At 39.8% G+C, this 26,970-nt stretch overlaps 1 protein-coding gene and 1 long non-coding RNA gene across 9 annotated transcripts in view; one reads left to right on the plus strand and one right to left on the minus strand.

Moving 5' to 3' along the window:
* The window catches only part of IPO8 (importin 8), a 67,279-nt gene extending 64,826 nt beyond the window's left edge, over positions 1-2,453 (plus strand). For all 8 annotated transcript variants that reach the window (XR_014082429.1, XR_014082430.1, XM_081591724.1 and 5 more), the window contains one exon: positions 462-2,453. Coding sequence is in view for 6 of the 8 variants with exons in the window: in XM_081591724.1 (XP_081447850.1) it covers positions 462-559 (98 nt within the window). In the remaining 2 variants the exon portion in view is untranslated. The remainder of the gene's footprint in view (positions 1-461) is intronic.
* LOC145546030 (uncharacterized) overlaps positions 1-26,970 on the minus strand; it is a 1,126,586-nt gene that overhangs the window by 429,366 nt on the left and 670,250 nt on the right. The window lies entirely within an intron of this gene.

Below are 26,970 nucleotides of genomic sequence, written 5' to 3' on the forward strand. Positions count from 1 at the left end.
CCCCTCCTGATGGGAGAAGTGAGTGTGCCCTTTTAGGAGTAGACACTATGGCTTTGAGCCTTGTTTTTATCTTGCTCAGTTTTAGCAAACAGTTTTTCCAAAATAGAGATTATAATTGCAGTCATTCCTCAGTATCTTCAGAGGGGATTGGTTCCTGGGCTGCCCTCAAATACCAAAATCCTAGGGTGCTCAAGTTCCTCGTTAAAATGGTGTGGTGCAGGGGGCCCGCTGTATCCCTGGGTTTCGTATCTGTGGGTTACACATCCCCAGACGCCTGGACGATGGTACTTACTGACATGGGTTTGTTAAAAGCTAGTGTTCAGTTGGGCAGAATAATTAATACCACGATTCACATTCCTTCACAGTGCTAACTCTAAAGAATCTGGCTCCTTTGAGGATATTTCCAACTTTGTCACCTTAGATACTCTTCTCTTTTCCCTGCTTTCTCTTGCAAATTCTAGAGGCAAAGAAGAAGATTGAACAACAGGGAGGCTTCACCTTTGAAAACAAAGGAGTCCTCTCTGCATTTAATTTTGGGACTATGCCCACCAACAACTGAAGGAAGGAACATCAACTGACCAAACGTCGTCGTTACATTGAACGTCAGCCGGAAGGAGAGAGTCAGCAGAGCTGGGGAGGGGCTGCTCCTGGCGCCACCTGCTGTGCCAGTTACTGGTTGGCATCCAGCAGCACCTTTCTCTGCCCCCGTGTCCCCTTTGATCTTTCTCACCCTGAAATATATATTTTAAGCAGCTACTGTAATGTATGAAATTAAAGAAAAACAAAATCATAGGACTGAAAAGGACAAAGCATTTGCTCCAAAGGATGAATGACCAAGGTGGATTTAGAGGATTGGATGGAATTGCACGTCTCAGGTTTTGCCATGCAGAATCAATGGATTTATGCGAATAACAGTGCCTTCTGTTGTACATGAATTATCTGGAAAAAATTTTTTTGGAGTGTGTTGCAATTTTTTTTTAAAGCATAAAACATATTTCTAGATAAATGTAAACCTTGGCTATATGTTGATTTATTCTGTATTTTACTATGTGAATTTCCTGTTAGACAGTTAGCTACAAGTCACTCTGGTTTCAAAATCATCACTGCTCCCCTTGATCCCCCTGCTGCTGGGGGCCTTCTTCAGGGGTTGTACAATATGCACTGGCTCTGGTTTTTCATAATGTGTTTTTTCCTAAAGATGAGACTTTCCTAAGAAGTGTCTTATTCTCTCTTCTGTCATATTTTTCAGCCCTGAAAGGGGTAGTATTTCTTTTGAATCAATCTATATGAGTATCGATTTCATTCATAACCTGGTAAGTTCAGGACTCAAAAATTTCTTGGCAGCAAGTGGCAGGGACTCCTTAGTCACTGGAATTAACAATAAGTCCCAAGTATTTTCTGAATCATGTACTTAATTATGCAGTTAATTGATAATGATGCTAAAGCACATTGAACTTCTAAGAGAAAGGTGCTGCATAAGCATGCTGTCTTTCTGGATGGGGGCTTGCATTGTCAATAACTTATCATTCCAGCTGTGTTGGACCTGGGTCCAAAACATTTTGTAACAGTATTTTTTATCTAGGAAGAAAACCCAAGTAAATCTAACTTCTTGCTTTCTCACACATCTGACTTTTCTCCTATCTAATCTGTTTTTATTTTAGCTCAGTTTGACTTCTTATATTTTTCAGGGGTTGGGATATTGGTCAGCTGCACTCTTACATTGTAATGATGCAAGATAGCCCATGAGAAATATTACAGATAGAGGTTACAGCTGTTTTTCTGAACTGATTCAGTGCCAGAACGTGGATCATAGTGTTTTCATTCTGTAAAGTGAAAGTGGATTTTCAGAACTTAATATATTTCTGGATATGATGCAGTTGTCCTTTTTTATGAAATGTTTGCAGCTTATATTTTCCATCAGTGACTGGAGGAATTTCCTCCAGGTGCTTTCTAGATTACCATCCCTTGTTAATAAGAACTCTTTTTAGGATTTTAGGTTATTTAAGTAGATTTTACAGAAGTAGTCCAAGAAGCCATGAGTTTCAGTTAAATGATTCTCTGCTTTCCTCTGCCCCACTCTTCCCAAGGCACTGATACTGAGTGTGCCAACTGGGAATTAGAAGAGAAAGATGGCATTGGGGGAAATTGTTAACATCTTAAGCTTTGAAACTTTTCTTATTCTCCTTGTGTTCCAAATGGTTTAATTTTAACATAATATGCCTTCACACTGGATTGTCAAAGGCATGTGATTTTATTTTTGTGATGTATTGTCTCCTGCAGTATTAAAGGGAAAGAAGTGTTAATGTGTATCATCCTATCTTGTTTTTGAAGCCAGGGTAGTTGTACAGTTTTGTTACCAGCAGTGCTAACCTGAATGTGATCTGATAACCTTGGAAATGCAGGAACTCATATGAATGTAAAATAAAATGCGGGCTGATTCCCAGGATCCTGAACTCCTCTGTGTGAAATATTTTCTGAAACACCCATCAGGATGTTTTCCTGACTCCTGGGGACCTGAAGCAAGGTGGGCGTAGGTTGGGAAGGATAACAAGAGCTCATCAGAAACAGCTAAAGAATGGGGAATGTTTGGGGACAAGAGCCCATCTTATAAACCAAGGTGTCCAAATGAGAACTGCAGATGCTCTGAAAAAGCAAGATCATTCAACCACATCAGGACCCTGAAGAAAAGGAAAAGATGCCTGTGGTGGGGCCATTTTCTGATTTGTATGTGCATGCTCAGTCATGTCCGACTCTTTGCAACCCCATGGACTGTCGCCCAGGATCCTCTTTCTATGGGATTTTTCAGGCAAGAATACTGGAGTGAGTTGCCATTTCCTCCTCTAGGGAATCTTTCTGACCCAGGGATCAAACCCAAGTTTCTTGCGTCTCCTGCATTGGCAGGTGGATACACTGTGGCACCTGGGAAGCCCCAGTTTTTTGATGGGTGGCCATCAAATTAGGAGCAGTCGAAACTGAGTGGAATGTTAAGTGCTGGCCTTTTGATTCTCAAATATTTACCTAGCATGACAGTAAACTTCTTCTCCCTACCTCTGATTTATGTTAAGACTGCACTGAACCAGTACATTGTTAATCAGTGAAAATTACAAAGAAAGAAAACAAATTAGGTTATTTGTTTAATATAGTGAATTACAGTCCAGTTTTCTGTTCAACAATGGAGATTGAAAATTGCAATACCTTTATGGAGGAAATCAAAGGAAACTTCTCCATGTGATCAGAGGCCACCAGTTTTGTGTGTGTGTGCGTGCGTGCTCACGTTTCATCTGTAAAAGAATCAGTTCAGATAAGCCTTAAATGGAAATCCATCCTGCTCCTGTTTCACTCTCTCCACTGAGCTCAGTGTACAAGTGGATTGGAAACATCTCGGGCAGTCCATTAGTGAGTAAGACCACAAAGTCAGTGAATGAAGGGTTGGGCTGTATTTTTAAGCAGAAGCATAAACACCAGTGCAACTAGGGCTGATTCTGTAGCCAGGAGAGAGGTTGTGTATGCAACAGCGGGTTGAGTGGCAGGAGAGTCTGGGGCAGACAGCAGTGCTGGCAGAGAGAAGAGAGGGCTGTATTGTGAGAAGGTCTGCAAGACTCGTCCATCAGGGGGGAAGGTGAGTGAATGCACATGCTCCCTGCAGAGCACCTGAGAGGAAGTTCACCTTGGAGATCATCCAGTTTGAAAAAAAGATTCAACCAGTATGTGGATGCCTCTCAAGAGCTAAGAATCAGAGGCTCCACAAAGGGTCTGGAATATACCTGGAGCTAAGAGCATCTCAGGCAGGAGTGACCTTAGAGAACGTGCATGCTTAGTTGCTCAGTTGTGTCCAACTCTTTGTGATCCCATGGACTGTAGCCCACCAAGCTCTCTGTCCATGGAATTTTGCAGGCGAGAATATTGGAGTGGGTTGCCACTTCCTACTCCCCGGATCTTCCTGACCTGGGGTTCTAACCTGTGTCTCTTGGGCCTCCTGTATTGGCAGGCGGGTTCTTTACCAGCTGAGCCACTGGAGAAGGCCATCATTGGTACCAAGTCCCCCCAAAGAAAACTAATAGCTAGACTGGAGAATTCAGGGGGACTTGAAACATCCCACCTAAAATTGAATTATTTCCTTGCCTGGCTGCAGTGCAACAAATATTTATTTGTCATATCTCTCAGCTTGTTGGATCATAGTTCCTTGACCAGAGATTGAACCCAGGCCATGTCAGTGAAAGCACCATGTCCTAACCACTGGACCAACAGTGAATTCTCAAGCAATTATTAAAGAAGGTTAATAATTTGATCTCCCCTTTAACCTAGTACTATTTAAGTGTTCACTCAATATTTATTCGGTGAAGTTGGGGAAAATTTTTTATTAATAGATATTGTATACAAATATTTTCAAAATAAGAGACTTCTATACATTTATTACACACAGTTTTCCAAGCCAGATAACCCAATATTGGTCATTCCCAATAACCAAAACTACAAATTCAATTTCTCAATTTTCAGCTTCCTGCAGCTGCTGATATAAGACAACCCTCAGCTAGGTGGTACCAAGATTAGGGGCATTTTCCACATAAAACAATGTTCGACATCAGTAGATACCAGCAGGAAGTGTTTAGCTTTTCTACTTTGGTGGGAACAAGAAAACTGGTTTTCGTTTCACTAGTTGGTAAATGAGGAGTTGTATTTGGAAACCATCATCAGCTGGCACCCTGTTTCCCGGGCGTCCCAGTGAGGTCAGCCCTCCCGAGCCACACCCTCTGGCCAGCCCCTTCATGGGGCTGTGGTTGGGCACTTTCACCAGAGATTCTCTGAGGTAGTGACAAGTTAAATAAGCAGATTGTTTACTCTCTCAACATGCCAGCATCTGACAGGGCTTCATCCTTTCCTTCTAATCAGGTTTTGATGAATATGGTACAGCCCAGACTGTGGATCTAGAGAGCTGTGTGACTCCAGATGGAGTCTGCTTGCTGTGGTAGCCAGCTTCCACTATGGCCCACAACAAGCTTTGATGTCTCTTGGGTTGCTCCCTCTCAGATTGTTCCACAGTTAAGCTGTGAGAGCTATAGCATGTAGAAATTATAGTGTGTCACTTCCAAGACTAGGTTATAAAAATCTGTGACTTACATCTTGGGTGTGTTTTCTCTGTCCCTCTCTCCATGTGCTGTGGTGGGAGCCATGTCATGAGTGGCCCTATGGTGAGGACCCTATGGTGAGGAGCTGAATGAAGCCTGCCAGGAGACACAGGCATGAATTAGGAAGTAGATCCTTCAAGCTTGTCAAGTCTTCAGCGATCACAGGCCTGGCTGACAGCTTGACTGTAATAACCTCATGGAGGGACCCTAAATCATAAGCATCCAACCAAGCCACTCCTAGATTCCTGATTCTCAGACACTGAGACAATAAATGAATGTTGATTTTAGCTGTTAAGTTTGGTGACATTTTGTTATGCTGCTATAAAGAACTAATACACTGTTTACAAAAACTCTCCTATACTTTCTACTATGGATAAATAATACACCCTGGATTGCCAGGAAATAGAATGCTTACATCTGATATGAAGCAGCACTAGGTATTTTCCAAGATTTCTCCCCACCCCAAGATTCTACAATAATTTGAAACTGAAGACTGACTATAATAACTGAATTTTCCTAAAATAATCTAGATTTCCTACTTTCAAACTGAACTGTATCTAAAAACAGATATGACAAAACCTGCAGGTTAGGTTCAGTTTACATCTTGTTTATGGATGTTAGGCATTTGTTCTCAGGTATTATCATTTATTTTAATTTTTAGTCAGCTTCATTGTTTAACATGTGAAACTTTCTATAAATAAAAAGGCATGGTGCAGTTCATAGGCTATGTTTTTATTGTCATGAAGTATCATTTGAAACCATGACCAAATTAGTTTTTTTTGTATTCAGACATTATCTTGAGTTACACTGACCCCATGGGTCAGCTGTACAAATTCATGCAGTCCAGGCAGTTTGTCAGTAGATCACTTTAACATGCATGATGATCTTGCATTGCTGTAAAGCTATTTCTCAGTCTTGTTCAAAAAGATTCACAAGTTTAGTTGTGTGTCTCTGCCCTTGGGCTCTATTTTTACTGTGTCCTGTTTATATTCAACTTGGAAATCTGATTTTCAGAGACATCTGTGTTTAGAATTGACTGTGGGGCTTAAACACTAGAACAGAATTGCTCTTGTAATATGATAACACAGGCATTTGCCTCCCTAGGTCTTTTGTTGAGCTGTCGCTTGCTGATGGTTATTTGGCGACATTGTTATTTTATTCTGCCTTGTGGAGGACCACTAAATTAGGGTAGTGGATTATGCTGTCAATCAAGTTTGACAGACCCTCTATGAGAATTTGTAATGGATTGAAAGCAACATGGTCCAGTTGTTCTAACTGTAATTAGCAATGTACCTTAATAACTGAAGTATTGAGTGCTATAAAGTGCATTTCGTTATGGTGGATCTAGCTTCCCACTGCATGCTTCTATAAGATTGTATGTGTGGTACTCAAGGCAGTTTTTAACCTGTGACACTTTTAAAACAAAGTTTAAACATACTGTTTAAAAGCATTTGGTTATATGTACATACATATATATATATATAGTGTGTGTGTGTGTGTACGTATGTGAATGTCATTGGAGTGACATTTATGGCAAAACAGTGTATTGAGGAAAAGTTTTTCCTCTGCTCTCTTAGGTTCAGTAACTGTGGTCTTGAGAATTAACCTAAGAAAAGAAAACAGAAAAAGTACAGTTTTTTATTCATATTCATGTGCATAAGATTTCACAGAAGGAAAACTCAAAGAAGTGGTTAGAAATTTAGAATAACTTCTAAAAGTCAACAAACAAGAATATGGGAGTGAGCTGGACCATATGGCCAGCTTCTGCTTTGCCCACGCACACTGGACAAGCAAGTGACAGGCCATCAAACCATCCACCTTCAGCCTGGGGCCACCTTCATTCTCTATCACCAATATCAGGCAGAGAAAGGGTGACTTTTCTTGTTCCCAGAATTCTAAAAGCTATTTTTGCCCACACAAATTTCTTTCTTTTTCTTTCTTTTTTTAGTCATGCCAAGTGGCTTGCAGAATCTCAGCTCCCTGACCAGGGATTAAACCCAGGTCACGGCAGTGAGAGTCTGGAGTCCCAACCACTAGGCCACCAGGGAACCACCCCCACACACCCCCGCCACCCTACACACAAATTTCTTGATACTCTGTAAAACACTCTAGAATTCTTGATGCTTGGTACAGATTTTCTTGCCTTTAGAAAAAACACATATGGGCCAACATTCTGTTTAATGGTCATTGACTCTACTTTTGGCAAAATTTTATGCCTCATCTTTCTCATTTATTTTCCCCTCTGGCTTCTAATTTTTCTTTAGATTCTTTTTCATTTCACTGTACTCTTATCTGAAAATTTAGTTTGTATTAGGAAACCTGGGAAGTCTATATGCCAAGTTCATTAAATACCTACTAGGGTTTTAGAGATGGAATGATTTTTCAGTTTGGTTCACATTGATTTTTTTTTTTTGCCATACCTCATGGTATGGGATCTCAGTTCCCCTACCGAGGGATTGAACCTGAGCCCCAGCAGTGAACCCAGGCCCCTCCCTCTTGGACCTCCCCCCTCTCCATCCCATCCATCTAAGTCATCACAGAGCACCGAGCTGAGCTCCCTGTGCTATACAGCAGGTTCTCACTAGCTATTTATTTTACACAGGGTAGTGTAGTATATTTATGTCAAACCTAATTTCCTAATTCATCCTACCCTCCCTTTCCCCACCCTGTTTCCACACGTCCATGTTCTACATCTTCATTTCTATTCCTGCCCTGCAAATAGGTTCATCTGTACCACTTTTCTAGATTCCACATATATGCATTAACATACAATATTTGTTTTTCTTTTTCTGACTTCACTCTGTATGATAGATTCTAGGTTCATCCACATTGCTACAAATGATCCAATTTCACTTCTTTTTTTATGGCTGAGTAATAGTCTATTATATATATGTACCGCATCTTCTTTACCCATTCAAGTAGATATACTTCTTTAAGAAGAAAAAACAAGATGAAAATTTGAAAGTAGTTGCCTGAGAAATTGCTGACTAGTTCTTGGGGTGGAAGTGGCCATTACTGTGATTTTTGATAAGGTTTTTATGTTCCTAAACCTCTATCATCTCTTGTTAAGAATATAACCGCCCCTCCCCCCAACCTTATGCTAAGCTATGTAGAGAGAAAGGAATTTGGAAGGGCAAAGTGAGCCTTATACCTGAGGTGGGTGGGGGGGAGTTAAAAGTTGCAAGAACTCTAGGTAATTGGTATGTTACAGAATGGCAGCTTGGAGATTGCGATGAGGGACCTTGACCGTTTCCTCTGCCCCTAGTTCTAAAATGCACTTAGGGAAAACTCTGTATAGATCCTTTCCTCACCAAGCTCCTCTATTTATTTGTTTCTCTTGATAATTAGTCATATGGTTCTTATCTTTGCATGCTGAGGAATTCTTATTTAACACTAGAAACTTAAAAAAAAAGAGAGAGGCTTGGGACTTCCCTGGCAGTCCAGTGGTTAAGACTCCACAGAGGGCACGGGTTTCATTCCTGATCAGGGAACTAAGATCCTGCAAGGCCAAAAATAAAAGAGGCTCCACATGATGATGTCTTTCCATGGAGAAAGTTCAAAAATTTCCCCAAGAAAACAAAATTGTAAGAAGGGGAAACATTTTAATACTATCAGCGACTGGGCTGTTTTGAGGTTAGATTGCAGTTCTGGTAAGATTCAGTCTACTCCTTGTGCCTTGTACCTAGGGCTTGCCCTTCAGGATTTCAGTTAAGAGGTTGGTAGGTCTGGGTCTCCTTAGCTCCGAGAACTATGGGAATTTCTGCCTTGCTTTTCAGTGGTTTTCAGAAACGCTCTTTAATCTCCCATTATGCATGTCTTTGGAATTAGCTAAATGCTTTGGTGGTGGAGACCAGGTCTCAGATCCCCAGCTTTGGCATTTCAGTCCTGAATGCCCACACAAAGCTCTGTGAGTTTCTTTTGTCTTCCCAGAAGAGACCTGTCTGGACTGAGCTCAGATCCTCAGTCTCCAGCCCATGCCCAGAATTGGCAGATACCTCCTGGAAAAGTCAACTGCCAATTCTCAACAACTTTAGAGAAGTTTCTGTCTGTTAGTCTCTGGAATTTTAGTCCCTCTAGTACTGTTTGCGTTTGTATCTCTCTGTTACCTTAGAAAATTTAAAAGGTTTAAAAAGTTTATCTGGATTTTGTAGTTCTCAGTAGGAGCATTTTCCTGCCATGAATTCCGTCATATCCAGAAGCAGAAATATACCTTTCATTTTTTGTCAGTTTGATCTGATGTGGACTGAGAGAAATGAAATAGCCTTCCACTACTGCTTCCATTTGTTTCTCTTTGTGCTTGAAATAGTTTCTGTTGCTACATTGTTTAGTACAGAGGTATTCATAGCTGTTACATCTTCATTTTGGTTTGCATGCTTTGACACTGTGAAGTGCCTTTATTATTGCTTTTTGGCCTGATTTCTACCTTCTCTAATATTTTATTACACTAGCCACTTTCTTTTTGTTTTGCTTTTTCTGGTATTTTTTGTTGTTGTTCATCTTTTTTAACTTTTCTGAATAATTTTGTTTTCAGTGTTACTCTGTATTATAGCCTAGGAATTGGGTTTGTGACCTAGATCTGTGAATCAATCTGAAAATCAATCTTTTTCTTTTATAAGGGAAATTAAACCTACACATATTGGTATGATTAATTTTAGATCTATGATATGTGTAACATTTTAAAAGTCTCTTCTATGCAGCCTTTCTTTCTTTCTGATAGTGGCTACATAGTTATATCTTTATTTAATACTTTTCTTTTCTTTTTTTCTGAATAATATGTAGAATTTTCCTCACATAAGCAGCATTAAAGTTGCTTGTATTCTCTTCTTCCCCTTCATCCCACAGTTCTGGTAAATAATGTTATCTTTCTTAGTGTTGACTTTTGTACTGTCAAATATGTTTTACTTCTAAAACTTGATTTTTCAATTTTAAATATCTCTTGGTTTCTTGGTATTATGGATGAAGCAATCAATGAGTTTATTCTTTTTTCTGCTTTCCCTCTTTCCATTAAAAAAAATTGTTTTTAAGTTGTCAGGTCATATACCACCTATATTATATTCTGTCACACTATTTTCCCCCCTTTTAAATTTTATATGTGTTGGTAGATATATTTACTGCCACTGAGAAGTCTTTTAACTGAGGCTTCCTCAGTCATCCCTTGGCTGATTACAATTTTTCCTTTAGTAGTTTCCTTGAGAAGAACACACATGAACGTTATTCCCTGAATTCTGAAATGTTCAAGGCAATTTGATAGTATTAACCATTGGAAGGAATGTGACTAAAAGCTCTGCTTCTGGCAAGAGTATAAATTGGTACAACCACTGGAAAGTAGGTTTGCAACAACTTATCAAATTAAACATTCACTACTCTATGACTCAGAAATTTCATGTCTACTCAGGGACAACTCATGCACAGATTTTCAGAAGTCACATAGAGGGCTGTTCATAACAAAATTCTTTATAACAGTAAAAATTGAATGACCACCAAAAAGCAAATGATAAGTAAATCAAGGTATATTTCTCAAATTTTATACATGAGTCAAAATGAATAATCTATAGTCACATTCAACAGTATAGACAAAATCTTAGCAATGTGCTATATTTTACTAATTCTCATCCTTGTCATTTTAACACTTGTAAAATTGTGATATATATTACAATTAATGGTATGTCATTGTTTAATTAGAGGATGTTATTTTTTCTTATTATATAAAATAACACTGTATCTTACATTTCATGGGGACTGTATTCAAGGACATGTGGTAATAATATGTGACATAATGAAGTGTCAGAAGATTACATTCAATATGGTGCCCTTTGTGTAAGGTTGAAACAACTAAGCAATTTTATTTATGAACATGTATATATGACAATACTATATGCATCCAAGGGGATAATTAAAAAAAAGTCAGGAATGTGATTCCTTCTGGTGCAGGAAGTCAAATTGATGAGACATGAAAGGTAGATGCAAGTTACTGTTTGACTTCTCATGTTGGTTTCATGGATATTTAGATTATTATTTAACATTGCTTATTTTAATAATCAATAATTAACATGAATTATAATAAATAAATATATGCATAATACATAAATGAGGATATGTATGGACTAAGAATGAAAATATGCTCTGAGCCAAGAATTCTGACTAGTTTTATACACCCTGAAGTTGAAACTTTATATTAGAAGTAAAATTTGGCTGGTTCATGCTGACCTTGAGTTTAAGTATTAAAACTACCTTCTGACATTGAAAGTTATTTTTGAGTAATCTGACATCTACCATCATCCTCATTTTTTTCTTTTTCATAAATGATGTCATCTTTTTGCTTGGATTTCCAAATGATTTTCTGACTCTTTAAAGATAGTGGGTTTACTAAGATATGTCTGTTTTGTTGGAGGTGGATCAAGTTTTCCTAATATACAATGTGCTTTTTCAATAGGTAGGCTTCAGTTCAGCTCAGTTGCTCAGTCGTGTCCGACTCTTTGCGACCCCATGAGCCGCAGCATGCCAGGCCTCCCTGTCTATCACCAACTCCCCAAGTCCACCCAAACTCATGTCCATTGAGTTGGTGATGCCATCCAGCCATCTCATCCTCTGTCGTCCCCTTTTCCTCCTGCCCTCAATCTTTCCCAGAATCAGGGTCTTTTCCAATGAGTCAGCTCTTTGCATCAGGTGGCCAAATTATTGGAGTTTCAGCTTTAACATCAGTCCTTCCAATGAACACCCAGGACTGATCTCCTTTACGATGGACTGGTTGGACCTCCTTGCAGTCCAAGGGACTCTCAAGAGTCTTCTCCAACACCACAGTTCAAAAGCATCAATTCTTCTGTGCTCAGCTTTCTTTATAGTGCAACTCTCACATTCATACATGATTACTGGAAAAACCATAGCCTTGACTAGATGGACCTTTGCTGACAAAGTAATGTTTCTGCTTTTTAATATTCTGTCTAGGTTGGTCATAACTTTCCTTCCAAGGAGGAAGTGTCTGTTGGTCCATGTCCAGTTCTAACTGTTGCTTCCTGGCCTGCATACAGGTTTCTCAAGAGGCAGGTCAGGTGGTCTGGTATTCCCATCTCTTTAAGAATTTTCCACAGTTTATTGTGATCCATGCAGTCAAAGGCTTTGGCATAGTCAATAAAGCAGAAATAGATGTTTTTCTGGAACTCTCTTGCTTTTTTAATGATCCAGTGGATGTTGGCAATTTGATCTCTGGTTCCTCTGCCTTTTCTAAAGCCAGCTTGAACATCTGGAAGTTATAGGTAGGCTTAGATCATGTATTTCAGAAATACTTTCTATAGTTACATTTTCAAATATGCATTCTATTCTACCATTTTGACTTTCTTCTTTTGGACTCTGTATGTCTAACATACACTTTGCTTATCTTCTGTATCTATGATTTTATTTCTAATCCTGTTGATATTTTTCTCTATTTTGGCTTAATTTTGCTTGCTTTTCTCAGTTCTTTCCTGCCTATCTCTTATTGTGCTTTTCATAATATCTATTATATATATACAATATATATATTGTATATATACAATATAATATAATATCTATTTTATATATATATACACATTTTGCTTCAACATACCTCTCTTTCCTTCCTCCTCTCTTGTGTTATTATTAATCATGTATAATGGACTATTATAATGAAGTGTAAGGGAAGTGAAAGTCGCTCAGTTGTGTCTGACTCTTTGCAACCCCTTGGACTATACAGTCCATGGAATTCTCCAGCCCACAATACTGGAGTGGGTAACATTTCCCTTCTCCAGGGGTTCATTCCAACCCAGCTATTGAACCCAGGTCACCCGCAATGGAGGCAGATTCTTTACCAGCTGAGCCACGTGGGAGGCTCATTATCATAGTGATTATATCTTTATTAGTTAGAAGTACATCAGTATAGCTATATCATTATTATTTTATACAGTTGTCTTTTAAATCAAGTAAGAGAAGAAATAAGTAAAAAATACGTTTATATTATGTTATACATTTACCTATGTGTGGTAGGCAGAATAATGACTCCCCAAAGATGTTCATGTCTTAATACTCAAAACCTGTGATTATGTTAGGTTATATAACAAAGAAAAATTAAGGTACTAGATAGAATTAAGACTGCTCAGCTGCTGACTTTAAGAGAGGGGAGACTATTCTGCATTAGTGCAGTGGATACAATATAATCACAGTGTTTTTAAAAGTGGAAAAGGAAAGCAGAAGAGAAAATCAGAGTGATATGAGAAGGACCCAACCCACCATTTCTGTCTCTTAAGATGTAGGAAGAGAACCACAAGTCAAGGAATGCAGACAGCTTATAGAAGCTGAATGAGAGAACTTAGTGGATTTTCCCCTAGAACTACCAGGAAAGAATGTAGACCAGCTGATACCTTGATTTTAGCCCAGTGAGATCTGTTTTGGACTTCTAAACTTATAAGATAGTCTTTTTGCATCATTTTAGGCTACTAGGTTTTTGGTAATCTGTTAACTAAAGCCATAAGAAACTAACTTACCATGTTCTCTGCTTTTTCATGTGAATTTATTTATTTATTTATTTATTTATTTTTCAGCCAGGGGAACTTTTAGAATTTATTGTAAGGGCAATCTGCAAGCAACAGTTTCTCTGTCTTTTAAAAATCTGGGTATGTCTTTATTTCACCTTCATTTTTGGATAGTTTTGCTAGACATGTACTTTTTAGTTGACTTTTTTTTTCTCTTAACATTTTGAATATATCATCCCACTTTCTTCCGGCCTCCATTGTTGTGATGAAGCTGTTTATCTTACTGAGGGTCCTTTATGGTGAATCACTTTTCTCTTGCTATGTGGAAAAACTTCTTTTTGTCCCTTGACAGTTTGAATATGATGTGTCTAGGTATGAATCTGTTTGAATTTATCCTACTTAGGGTTTGTTGAGCTTCTTGGCTGTGTGGATTAATGTTTTTCATCAAGTGTGGGAAGTTTTTAGTCATTACTGTGTGTGTGCTAAGTTGCTTCAGTTGTGTCTGACTGTTTGTGACCCCATGAACTGTAGCCTGCCAGGCTCTTCTGTCCATGGGATTCTCCAGGCATGAATACTGGAGTGGGTTGCCATGTCCTCATTCAGGGGATCTTTCTGACTCAGGGATCGGATGCGTGTCTCTTATATCGCCTGCATTGGCAGGTGGGTTCTTTACCACTAGGATCACTTGGGAAACCTCAGTCATTACTATTTAAAATCTTTTTCTGTGTCCCCACTACACTGCCTTTTTCTCTTTAAAAATGGCATTTCTGTGTATGCCCCTCTGAACTTCACCTGGTTCAGTATGGTATCTTCAGCCTTCTTTTGCACTCCCTTGGTTTCTTCACCCAATGCTGTACCTACCTTTGAAGGTGATCCCTTCAATTTGGCTTATGCTTTTGATATTTGCTACTCCAGATACCCACAGGCATCTTCCATATTTTTCTCTCTCTCTTCCCCAGCACGTGGAATCTATTCAAAGTCAGTCCTGTCTACAACAGGTCTCATTCAGGGTGAGGTCCTCACCTTCTGGGGGAATATTTTGCTGGTGATTTCTGAGGTCAGTTACTGCTGCATCCCTCTGTGCACTCCTTTGCTCTCTCATTTCTGCATTCTGCTCAGCTGTTTTTAAAAACACTTCTATTTCAGTTTAGACTTCGTGGGATTTTTGTTTTCCCCAGTTGCATGAAAACTGAGTTTGTGGCTTTAAAAACTCTGGTTTTTTTTTTTTTTTTCTCCTGTGGTTTTTCAAGTGAAGTCATGGGAAGATTCATTAAATGAACATATAGCTATACCAAATATCCCCCATACATGTTCAAAAAAAATTCTAGTGTATTTAAAAAATCTATTTACAATGTTCAGAAGAAAGACAAAACAAAAACAAAGTTAGCTCAGAGTTTCAGTCAGATGCTGTGTCTGTCGTTTTGTTCACATCAGTGTACAACATTCAAGCGGGTTGGAGTGTGATGTTACAAGAGATTGGTCACATGTGTAAGGTGAATTTTGAGCAGATTAAGGAAAACCCCTTAACAGGATCTACATCAAATATGAAACTATTATCATTTCTTGGTGAATTCTTCAGTTAATCTTAGAGAAATAAGTCAAAGATGCAAAGAAAGAGAAAAGGCAATGGAATTCTGCAAACAGAATAGAAGATGCAACTGGACATGATGTTTTGGGCTAATGAGTAGGACAGAAAAAAAAGTGATTTCTTTCTCTGATTAGACAAGCAAGCACACAGAAGTGAACAGATGGGTTTTTGATGTAAAACATAGTTTCATGTCGGAGCCAGCCGACGAGTCAACGTAGGCACGGACGCGGGATTCTTCGGCGCAGAAAGAGACAAACACAGAGACACAGAGAGACACAGACACAGCGGGGCGTTGAGAGGATCACTGCAACCTGTAATGCCTAGTGATGCCTGTTTATTTTTACACACAGGATTTTATACCCTTATACCATCATCAAAAATCACCTAAGTAACATGCATCAGAAATCACCTTAGTAACATAAATCCATCAATCAAGATCCCATGATTATCTTATGATTTTGTATCTCAAAACTCAGGTAACACCTAGGCAACACAAAGCTATCAATTAAGATCTCATGACTCCGTATCTCAGGACTCAGGTCGTATCTCTGGACTCAGGTCATAAAAGCCATCTGTCCTGCGTCAGATGCGCTCTAGAAGGCTGCAAGAAGTTTCCCTAATAAACAACAAGAGGTGGCGGGACAGAGAACTATGTCTGGACTTGACCCTTGAGTTAACAAAGGCAGCCCCAGCTCTCAGAGCAGAGCCTGCTTGCCAGGTTGCCCTGGAATTAACCCTTGAGTTAACAAGGCAGTTCTTCAAGGCACGTCCTGCTCGCAGGTTGCCCCCCGCAGTTTCAGGGACTTTCCTGTGGCTCAGTGGTGAAAAATCCACGGGCCAATGCAAGAGATACAGGTTCCATCCCTGCTCCTGGAAGATCCCACATGCTGTGGAGCAACTAAGCCTGTGCACCACAACTATTGAGCCTGTGCTCTGGAGCCCACACGCTGCAACTACTAAAGACCACATGCCCTAGATCCCATGCTCCATGAAAGAGGCCACCACAATGAGAAACCCAAGCTCTGCAGCTAGGGAGTAGCTCCCACTCGCTGCAATTAGGGAAAAGCCCACACAGCAACGAAGGCCCAGCACAGCCAAAAATAAATAGATAACTACAATTATTAAAAAATCATGTGTCAGAGCCTGGTGATATTTCCAGAAAACTTTCATTTTAAATTTGTGAACCAAGAGCAAGTTGTTTCAATTGATACACTTCAGTTAAAGTGGTATCATGTAGTTTTTAAAAGTCTTGCTATGTATGTTATGCTGTGTATTTAGCTACTACTCATTTTAACAGGGACTTCCCAGGTGGTACTAGTGGTAAAGAACCTACCTGCCAATGCAGGAGATATAAGAGACTCAGGTTCAATCCCTGGGTCTGTAAGATCCTGTGGAGAAGGAAACAGCAACCCACTCCAGTATTCTTGCTTGGAGAATCCCATGGACAGAGGAGCCTGGTGGGCTACAGTCCATAGGGTCACAAAGAGTCAGACATGACTGAAGCGACTAAGCATGCATGCACATTTTAACAGAAAAGCCATCAATGACTGGATTGTCAACCTCATCATATGTCTGTTATCTTTTCCAAACTCATTGCATTTCTAGTGTTGTATGCATCACCATCCAGCAGAAGACAAGGTCAGCTCTGCAAGTCTTGTGCTTTGAAGAAAGAACCAGCCAGCCTCTTTAGCAACAAAAATGTCAGGAAGTCCTTAAGAGCTTGATATCAGATATACCAATAGAAGCTAGAGGAGATCTGTTTGTGGAAGGGGATCCTCTCCATAATCTCCAAATCCCAGCATAGATGGCTGCTTACTAATTTTTGACCACTGAGGCTAGACATAATAACTCCTGACGAATTCACCCAGACAAGATGGGAAGGCCTACCATGGAATGCTGGGATGGGATACAAGAGAGTGGCAGCAAAGGCTGTTGCTGTAATGTGATCTTGCCAGATGGACTGTTTCATCCTAGGTTAAAAGGTCAGTGCTATGATCTCATTCGTTTTTTTGCAAACATTGTAATGATTGACTTTATTATAGGGATTAAGATCTATGATTAGAGTGATGTAATGTCAACAATCCTTTTTAAATCCTATATTGATTCAACAACTGCTTTGTATATGCTTTGGTTTAGTTAAATATGATGGAATAGTTTGTAGACCTCTGAATTCCAACAACAACAATGGACATACTTACAGTGCAGCTGTGGAACTGATAATCTTTCTTTATGACAGTGTTATAGAATGGAGTTATATTGTTACTCTAAATACAACAGGCATGTCTCTTCATTTGTCTACTATATTAAAATATATTTATATTTAAAAATCATGTATTATTTTTATCTTGAAAACACTTAAACTTTGAATCACAGACCAGATGGTTTCATATTTTTTTTAGAAAACTTTATATAATGAATAATACGAGCCACTGATAATTTGTATCAGTATTAAAAAATGATTATTTTGGGCACTTTTATAATCCCTTATGATAAGTGATGCCTGCATATGAATGCTGCTCTTGAAATGGGTTCAGGTCATTTAAAAAATAATAGCATGGGTGTTTCTCCTCACTTACTGGCTAAATTCTGGATCAACACACTCTGAGTGGCAAAGCTAAGAGAATGTAGTGGAGAAATAGTGAGTGGGTAAGAAATAGGGGGAATTGAGATAGATGCTCTGAAGTCCTGTGATACCTGAAAGGATTTTAGGACAAAAATGTAAGAGCACATGAGTTTGCTAAGTTTATAGTATGCCACACCCTCCTCCCATCCCCAACACAAAACACAAGCCTCTATATTTATTACTTCAGGAAACAGCACAATAGCAGGGTTACCTGTATCATCTGCCTTGAAGTCACAGTCTGTCTGCCTCATCCCCCTCCCACAACTACAGTCCTCTTCTGATAAAAATGAGGGAGGCCAGATGCCTTTGTGGAGTTTTGGGGAAAAACCATGTTCTACAGAGAAACTCCATAGGGAATGGTGACAAACTGATCAATTTGATCCTTTATAGTAAATATGGATTCCATGAGACATGCAGAAATGGAAATTGTATCCCAATGTTTGCTGAGACATGGGCTGGCGCTCCATGGGGCCTGCCCTCTACCCAAGTCTTTGGGATCAAGAGGGACTTGATCCCAAAGAGGAAGAGGATTACTTGTGAAAATTAACATGCTCCTGAATCTCTGTGAGAGACCCTTGTCACTGAAGGTCACCAGACTTGTCTCTTGTAACCCTGAAAACCACTCTGTACACCAGCAACTAGATATCTGCTTTAGGCTCTCTGTCTGTATTCCATGTTTCTTCCCAGACCAGAGAGAGCAAGAAGTTGCAGAAAGAACAAAGAGGACACACTTTGGAGTCCCTGGGTTCAGATTCTTGCCCTTGAGCTCAATATCAGCCACCATCAGATCATTTAGTTCAGATAATTCAACTGCAGTCCGTCCAGATTACCCCACAGAGTTCTTACCAGGGTTCAATAAAATCAGGGCATATCAAACATTAATGTATCAAATGAAGATTTTTGAAAGTTATAAATGATTGTAAATTTCATTTCTTAGCTCATCAAATGTCTTCAATATTGCCTTTTATATATTTTGCCTCCTCTGAGCTGCACAATAACATGAGGGATCACCAGAAGGTGCTTAATAAATGCTTGTTACATGTATGACCACCCTAAAATCACAACCCTTGTAATTCGTTCAGGACTGGAGACATGTTTAGAGAACAGAACAAAGAGAAATTCAAGTCACTAACAAATCAAATGCAGAACTCTAAGGCAGCTCTTACTAAAATCCCTTTCCCTCCTGTTCTCTAGCAGCCTGCAAATCTCAAGCCTGTCAGTGTTACCCCTCTCCCACAGAAAACCCTCTCACTCACCCTCCCTGGCCCACCTGTTACTCTCTCTGGTGGTGGTTTAGTTGGTAAGTCATGTCTGGCTCTTGTGCAACCCCATGGACTGTAGCCCATCAGGCTCCTCTGTCCATGTGATTTTCCAGGCAAGAATATGGCAGTGGCTTGCCATTCCCTTCTCCAGGGGATCTTCTTGAACCAGGGATTGAACCCATGTCTCCTGCTTGGCAGGCAGATTCTTTATCACCGATCCACCAAGAAAACCTTGTATTCTCTCTAACCCACTACAAACCCATTTCTCCCAGCATTGCACTGGGCCCTCCACACCTCCACATGTGAGATTCCCTAGGGATGGAGGCTCCTTTTTACTCTCATTCTTGTTTTCACTAGACTAAGCTTTTTATCCTCAACTCTTTTTCCTGATTCTGCCTTCAAGAGACTGAATATTCTTAACCCTGTACAAAGAAGGGGGAAGGAACTAAGCAGTGGATGGAATCAGAACCCAATTTATTTGGCAGAAAGAAGAGTTGGAAACATTCACCATTTTTATCTGACTTTGAAACAGAGCAGGACCCTATGGTCCTTCCCCACATGTCCTCTGCCTGCCTTTTGTCTGTGAAAAACTTTGGCCAAATAATCAGTTTAATCAGAGAGATGAGAAACGCTGAAACAAAAGAAAATAGAAAAGGGGGACCAAATAATAATAATGTAGTCATTAAGCATAGTGAAGGACCACTAGTTCCTTCTCAAGGACTATAGATAATATTCTGAGCCATATCCTGTGAGCTGTCCTATAGCTACAGAAAGCCCAGGTGGAAAATTAATTACATGATCACCAGACTGTACCCAAGACATTAACTATCACAATTCCGAGAACTGACCTCAAAGAAATGGGAACAAGTTGACCCTGAAACTGAAGATTGTTGTTGTTCGGTTGTGAAGTCATGCTTGACTCTTTGTGACCCCATGGACTACAGCACACCATGCTTCCCTGTCCTTCACTGTCTCCCAGAGTTTGTGCAAACTCATATCCATTGAGTGAGTGATGCCATCCAATCATTTCATCCTCTGTGGCCCTCCTCTCCTCCAGCTCTAAATCTTTCCCAGCATCATGGTCTTTTCCAGTGAGTCAGTTCTTCAGATGGTGGCCAAAGAATTGGAGCTTCAGCTTCAGCATCAGTCTTTCCAATGAATATTCAGGGTTGATTTCCTTTAGGATTGATTGATTTGATTTCCTTGCAACTATGGAACTCTCAACAGTCTTCTCCAGCACCATAATTCAAAAGCATCAATTCTTTGGTGCTCAGCCTTGTTTATGGTCCAACTCTCACATTCGTACATGACTACTGGAAAAACCATAGCTTTGACTATACAGACTTTTGTCAGCAAAATGGTGTCTATGCTTTTTAATACACTGTCTAGGTTTGTCATAGTTTTCCTTTTAAGGACCAAGCATCTTTTAATTTCATGGCTGCATTCACATCCACAGAAATTGCGGAGCCTAAGAAAATAAAATTTGTCACTGTTTCCACTTTTCCCCCAGTTATTTGCCATGAAATGATGGGACTGAATGCCATGATTTAGTTTTTTGAATGTTGAATTTTGAGCCAGCATTTTCACTATCCTCTTTCACTCTCCTCAGAAGTCTCTTTAGTTACTTTTAGCTTTCTGCCATGACAGTGATATCATCTGCATATCTGAGGTTGTTGATATTTCTCCCAGCAATCTTAATTCCAGCTTGTGATTCAGCTAGCCTGGCATTTCACATGGTGTACTCTGTGTATAAGTTAAATAATCAGGATTACAATATACAGCCTGATGTAGTCCTGTCCCAATTTTCGTTGTTCCTTAAGCTATTCTAACTGTTGTTGCTTCTTGACTTGCATACAGGTTTCTCAGGAGGAAGGTAAGATGGTCTGGTATTCCCGTCTCTTGAAGAATTTTCCACAGTTTGTTTTGATCCACACAGTCAAAGGCTTTAGCATAGTCTATGAAGCAGAAATAGATGTTTTTCCGGAATTCCCTTGCTTTTTCTAAGATCTAGTGGTTGTTGGCAATTTGATCTCTGGTTTCTCTGCCTTTTCTAAAGACAGTTTGTTCACCTGAGGTCCTCAGTTCGCATACTGCTAAAGCCTAGTTTGAAAGATTTTGAGCATTATCCTGCTAGCATGTGAAATGAATGCAATTGTACCATATTTTGAACATTCTTTCGCATTTCCTTTCTTTGGAATTAGAATGAAAACTAACCTTTTCCAGTCCTGTGGTTACTGCTGAGTTTTCCAAATTTGCTGACATATTGAGTACAGCACTTTAACAGCATCATCTTTTAGGATGTTAAATAGCTTAACTGGAATTCCATCACTTCTACCAGCTTTGTTCATAGTAATGCTACTTCCTAAGGCCCACTTGACTTCACCCTCCAGGATGTCTGGCTCTAGTTGAATGGCCACACTGCCGTCATTATCTGGATCATTAAGATCTTTTTTTACATGATTTTTTGTGTATTCTTGCCACCTCTTCTTAATATCTTCTGCTTCTGTTAGGTCCATACCATTTCTGTCCTTTATTGTGCCCATCTTTGCATGAAATATTCCCTTAGTATCTTCAATTTTCTTGAATAGATCTCTAGTCTTTCCCATTCTATTATTTTCCTCTGTTTCTTTGCATGAAGAAGGCTTTCTTATCTCTCTTTGTTATTCTCTGGAACTTTGCCTTTATTTGGCTATATCTTGCCCTCTGTCCTTTGCCTTTCACTTCTGTTCTCAGCTATTTGTAAGGCCTCCTCAGACAACCACTTTTCCTTCTTGAATTTCTTTTTCTTGGGAATGGTTTTGGTCACTACCTCCTATACCGTGTTATGAACCTCTGTCCATAGTTCTTCAGGCACTCTGTTTACTGGATCTAATCACTTGTATCTATTCTTCACCTCCACTGTATAATCATAAGTGATTTGATTTAGGTCATATCTGAATGACCTGGTGGTTTTCCCTACTTTCTTCAATTTAAGTCTGAATTTGGCAAAAATGAACTGATAATCTGAGCCACAATCAGCTCCAGTTCTTGTTTTTGCTGACTGTGTAGAGCTTCTCCATCTTTGGCTACAAAGAATACAATCAATCTGATTTTGGTATTGACCATCTGGTGATGTCCATGTGTAACGTTGTCTTTTGTGTTGTTGGAAGAGGGTGTTTGCTATGACCAGTGTGTTCTCTTGGCAAAACTCTGTTAGCCTTTGCCTTGCTTCATTTTGTACTCTAAGGCCAAACTTGTCTGTTACTTGAGGTATCTCTTGACTTCCTACTTTTGCATTCCAGTCCCCTATGATGAAAAAGATATCTTTTTTAGGTGTTATTTCTGGAAGGTCTTGTAGGTCTTCATAGAACCATTCAACTTCAGCTTCTTTGACATTAGTGTTTGGGGTATAGGCTTGAATTACTGTGATATTTAATGGTTTTCCCTGGAAACAAACCAAGATCATTCTGTTGTTTTTGAGATTGCATCCAAGTACTGCATTTCAGACTCTTTTGCTGAATATGAGGGCTATTCCATTTCTTCTAAGGGATTCTTGCCCGTAGTAGTAGATATAATGGTCATCTAATTAAATTCACCCATTCCCATCCATTTTAGTTCATTGATTCTTAAAATGTCGATGTTCTCTTGCCATCTTCTGCTTGATCACTTTCAATTTACCTTGACTTATGGATCTAGCATTCCAGATTGCTGTGCAATATTGTTTTTCACAGCGTTGGACTTTACTCTCACCATCAGACACAACCACAACTGGGTGTTGTTCCTGCTTTGGCCCAGCCTCTTCACTCTTTCTTGAGCAAGTTCTCCACTCTTCCCCAGTAGCTTATTGGACACCTAGTGACCTGGGGCGCTCATCTTTCAGTGTCATTTCTTTTTGCCTTTTCATACTGTTCATGGGGTTCTCAAGGCAAGAATATTGGAGTGGTTTTCCATCCCCTACTTCAATGGACTACATTTTGTCAGAACCCTCCACCATGACCCATTCATCTTGGGTGTCCCTGCATGACATGGCTCATAGTTTTATTGAGTTACACAACGCTGTGATCCATGTGATTATTTTACTTAGCTTTCTGTGATTGTGGTTTTCATTCTGGAGGCTGTGTAATTCTGGAGGCTGTGGGATTGTTTCTTCTGCCTGCCCTCTGATGGATGAGGATGAGAAGCCTGTGCAAGCTTCCTGGTGGAAGGGACTGGCTTTGGGGAAAACTGAATCTTGCTCTGGTGGGCAGGGCTATGCTCAGTAAATCCTTAACCCAATTGTCTGCTAATAGGTGGGGCTGTGCTCTCTCCCTGCTAGTTGTTTGACCTGTGGTCCCCTAATCCTGGAGTCTGCAGTCTCTATGGTAGGGCTAATGGTGACCGCCAAGAGGACTTATGCCAACACGTGCCTCCCAGGACTGCTGCTGCTAGTGCCCCTGTCCCCATGGCAGGCCGCTGCCAACCCACACCTCAGCAGGAGACCCTCAAACACTCACGGGGAGGTCTGGCTCAGTGTCCTCTGGGGTCGCTGCTCCTTTCCCCTGGGTCCTGGTGCATGCAAGGTTTGTCTGTGCCCCCCAATAGTCTCTGTTTCCTCCAGTCCTATGGAAATTCTGTAATCAAATTCCACTGACCTTCAAAATAAGATTCCCTGGGGATTCCCAGCCCCTTTTCTGGATCTCCAGGTTTGGGAATCTGATGTGGGTTCTAGAGACTTTGCAACTGTGGGAGAACTTCCTTGGTATAATTGTTCTCCAGTTTGGGTCACCCACCTGGCAGGTATAGAATTTGATTTTAATGTGATTGCGTGCCACTTGCCATCTCATTGCAGCTTCTCCTTTGTCCCTGGACATGGGTTATCTTTTTTAGTAGGTTTCAATATCCTCCTGTCGATGGTTGTTCAACAACCAGTTGCAATTTGGTGTTCTTGCAGGAGAAGATGAACGCACATCCTTTTACTCTGCCGTCTCATCTCCCACTTCTCTCTTCCTGTCTCACTCAGGAGGATTAACTGTACCTAAAACAATCAAGGTGACACTGATCAGACCACCAATGACCAATTTGAAGATGACTGTCCCAGCTGACTGTGCTGTTTCTGCATGTAGCTCCCTCCTTCTATCCAACCAGTTCTTGCCCCACCGATTGCCAGTTGGTGGAGTTGGCCTATGTACAGATGTCCGCCCCACCCCCAGTTGCCGGCATCTGAAATGAAGCAAACTTCCCTGTCCACCAATCTGGCCTGTTTATTGGCTTTTGGGCGGGGAGCAGTCAGACTCTACTCCTTTCAGTAACAATTTCATAGAATGATTCGATGGAGAATAACAGGCTCAGCAAATATCTATTACATTCCTGTTAGGAAACTTGGCTCCAGGAATGAGCTGAAAAGACAAAGCTACACTATTCAACTGTTGAAGACTGGTGGGGAGAGTGGGGGAGCATCTTTCCAGAAATGTTTGTGAATGCTTGAGAAAGTGAAAAGTTCTGTAGTAAAAAAAAATATTCAACTAGTTTCTTAAATATAGTTCAGTGAACTTTTGGCAAGTGTATATTCATCTAACCATCATCCATTAACCCCAGAAGTTCCACCGTGTTCCTTTTCAGCCAGTTCTCTTTCACTGCTCCCAGCTCTTGTCAGCTGCTGGTTGATTTTCTCTATCTATGGTATCTTTTTTGGAACAATGTGTAAATAGAAGTAAAGGGTATGTAGTCTTTTCTTATGTATATTAATAATTCATTATTTTTATTGCTGAGTAGTGCTCCATTATACATACATATCAAGTTTGTTTATCCATTTTCCAGTTAGTGGGCATTTAAAGTATTTCCAAATTTGGCTACCATTGAATAAAGCTGTTATGAACATTCATGTGGAGGTCTCCATGTGAACATAGATTTTTGTTTCTCTTGTGTAAATACCTAGGATTTGGTTGATATGTTACATGGTAGGTTATGATTACTCTTAAAAAAAGCTGCCCTGCTAATTTCCAGAGTGACTGCATGAGGGTTAGTTGCTCCACATTCTTGCTGCCACTTGGTATTGTCAGTTGTTTTGATTGTGGTCATTTATGTATCTTTCTTGATGGTGTATCTGTCCAGATCTTTAGCCCATTTCTAATTGGGTTGTATGAGTTGTATCATGAGTTGTATTTTTCCTATTAAGTCTTATTATTGAGTAAAATTTCTTTATGTATTCTAGATACAAGTACTTTATTGAATGTATATTTTCAAAATATTTTCCACCCGGTCTATGGCTTATTTGTTTTTCTACTTTCTTAATAGTGTTTTTTAAAGAGCAGAAGTATGTAATTTTGATGACATCCAACTTATCAGTTTTATTCTTTTATAGTTTGTGAAATATCTTTGCCTAACTAATGCAAGGTCACTGTTACTGTTTGAAACATGTACCCACTCTGGCCCAAACTAGTATGTTGAAGTCTTAACCCTGACTACCTTGGAATGTAACCATATATGGAGACAGAATCTCTGTAAAGGTAATCAAGTTAAAATGAGTTTATTAGGATGAGTCATAACAGATTTACTTCCCTGGTGGCTCAGATGGTAAAGCATCTGCCTACAATATGAGAGGCCTGGGTTCAATCCCTGGGTTGGGAAGATCTCCTGGAGAAGGAAATGGCAACCCACTCCAGTATTCTTGCCTGGAAAATCCCATGGACAGAGGAACCTGGTAGGCTACAGTCCATGGGGTCGCAAAGAGTCAGACACAACTTCACTTTCACTTTCATAACAGATTATTCCTATAAGGAAAAGAAATTTGGAGACACACACCCACACACATACACAGAGAGAATGTGATGTATCTATAGACCAAAGCATACCCCAAATGTTAGCACAGCACTAGAAGAAGAGAAAGGCATTGAACAGATTCTTCCTCACAGCTCTCAGAAGGAACTAGCCTTTCCAACACCTTGACCTTGGGCTGTCACTCTCCAGAGTTGTGATATAATGTATTTCTATTGTTTCAGCTATTCAATTTGTGGTATTTTGTTATAGCAGTCCTAGCAAATGAATATAGTCACTAAGAGTTTCTCCTACTTTTTAACTAGAGGTCCTGTAACATTTTTGTAAGATTAATACAGCAGAGATATGAAAATTTCCTGAGATCAAAATGATTTCAGAATGAATTTAAAGAGCTGGATGATGCTTGTAGCAATAAAATTTTTATAGGAATAAAGAAATTTTGCCTTGGTTTTGGAAAGCAGAGAGAAGTGGATTTTGTCTTTGTGAAAACTAATTTCACTGTAGCCTTAAAAGTTGGGCACTGTCTCACTATAATTTAATGAACTGGAAATACAATTTTGGGGGGACCAAAACCTGCAGTTTGCCGAGCCATCATTCTTTCATTCCATTCTGAGAAAATTCACTGCTTATTCATAGGTAGTGTCCAAATATAAGGTTTTGGAATTAAGGAGCAAAGTGCTGAATGGAGTGTTTAGTAGCTAAGATAGGCAATGAGCTTGTGTTAGATTTTTCACAGAGGCCACTCACTGAATGGGGTTTTAAATCTCAGCAGTGTTTGGTTTCTTGATCTAACTTCTTACAAACATAGGGAATTCAAGAAATTCAACTAGCAATTATGGATCGCTCACTGTATACTCAGCATTGTCAAAATAAGCAGAAGCCCAAAATTTGAAGACCTAGTGCTTCAGATGCCAACAAAGGTCCATCTAGTCAAAGCTATAGTTTTTCCAGTGGTCATGTATGGATGTGGGAGTTGGACGGTGAAGAAAGCTGAGCGCTGAAGAATTGATGCTTTTGAACTGTGGTGTTGGAGAAGACTCTTGAGAGTCCCTTGGACTGCAAGGAGATCCAACCAGTCCATCCTAAAGGAGATCAGTCCTGGGTGTTCATTGGAAGGAATGATGTTGAAGCTGAAACTCCAATACTTTGGCCACCT

This window comes from Giraffa tippelskirchi, chromosome 4 (genome assembly GCF_054371585.1).
Source record: "Giraffa tippelskirchi isolate mGirTip1 chromosome 4, T2T-mGirTip1v1.2.pri, whole genome shotgun sequence".
Lineage (NCBI taxonomy): Eukaryota > Metazoa > Chordata > Mammalia > Artiodactyla > Giraffidae > Giraffa > Giraffa tippelskirchi.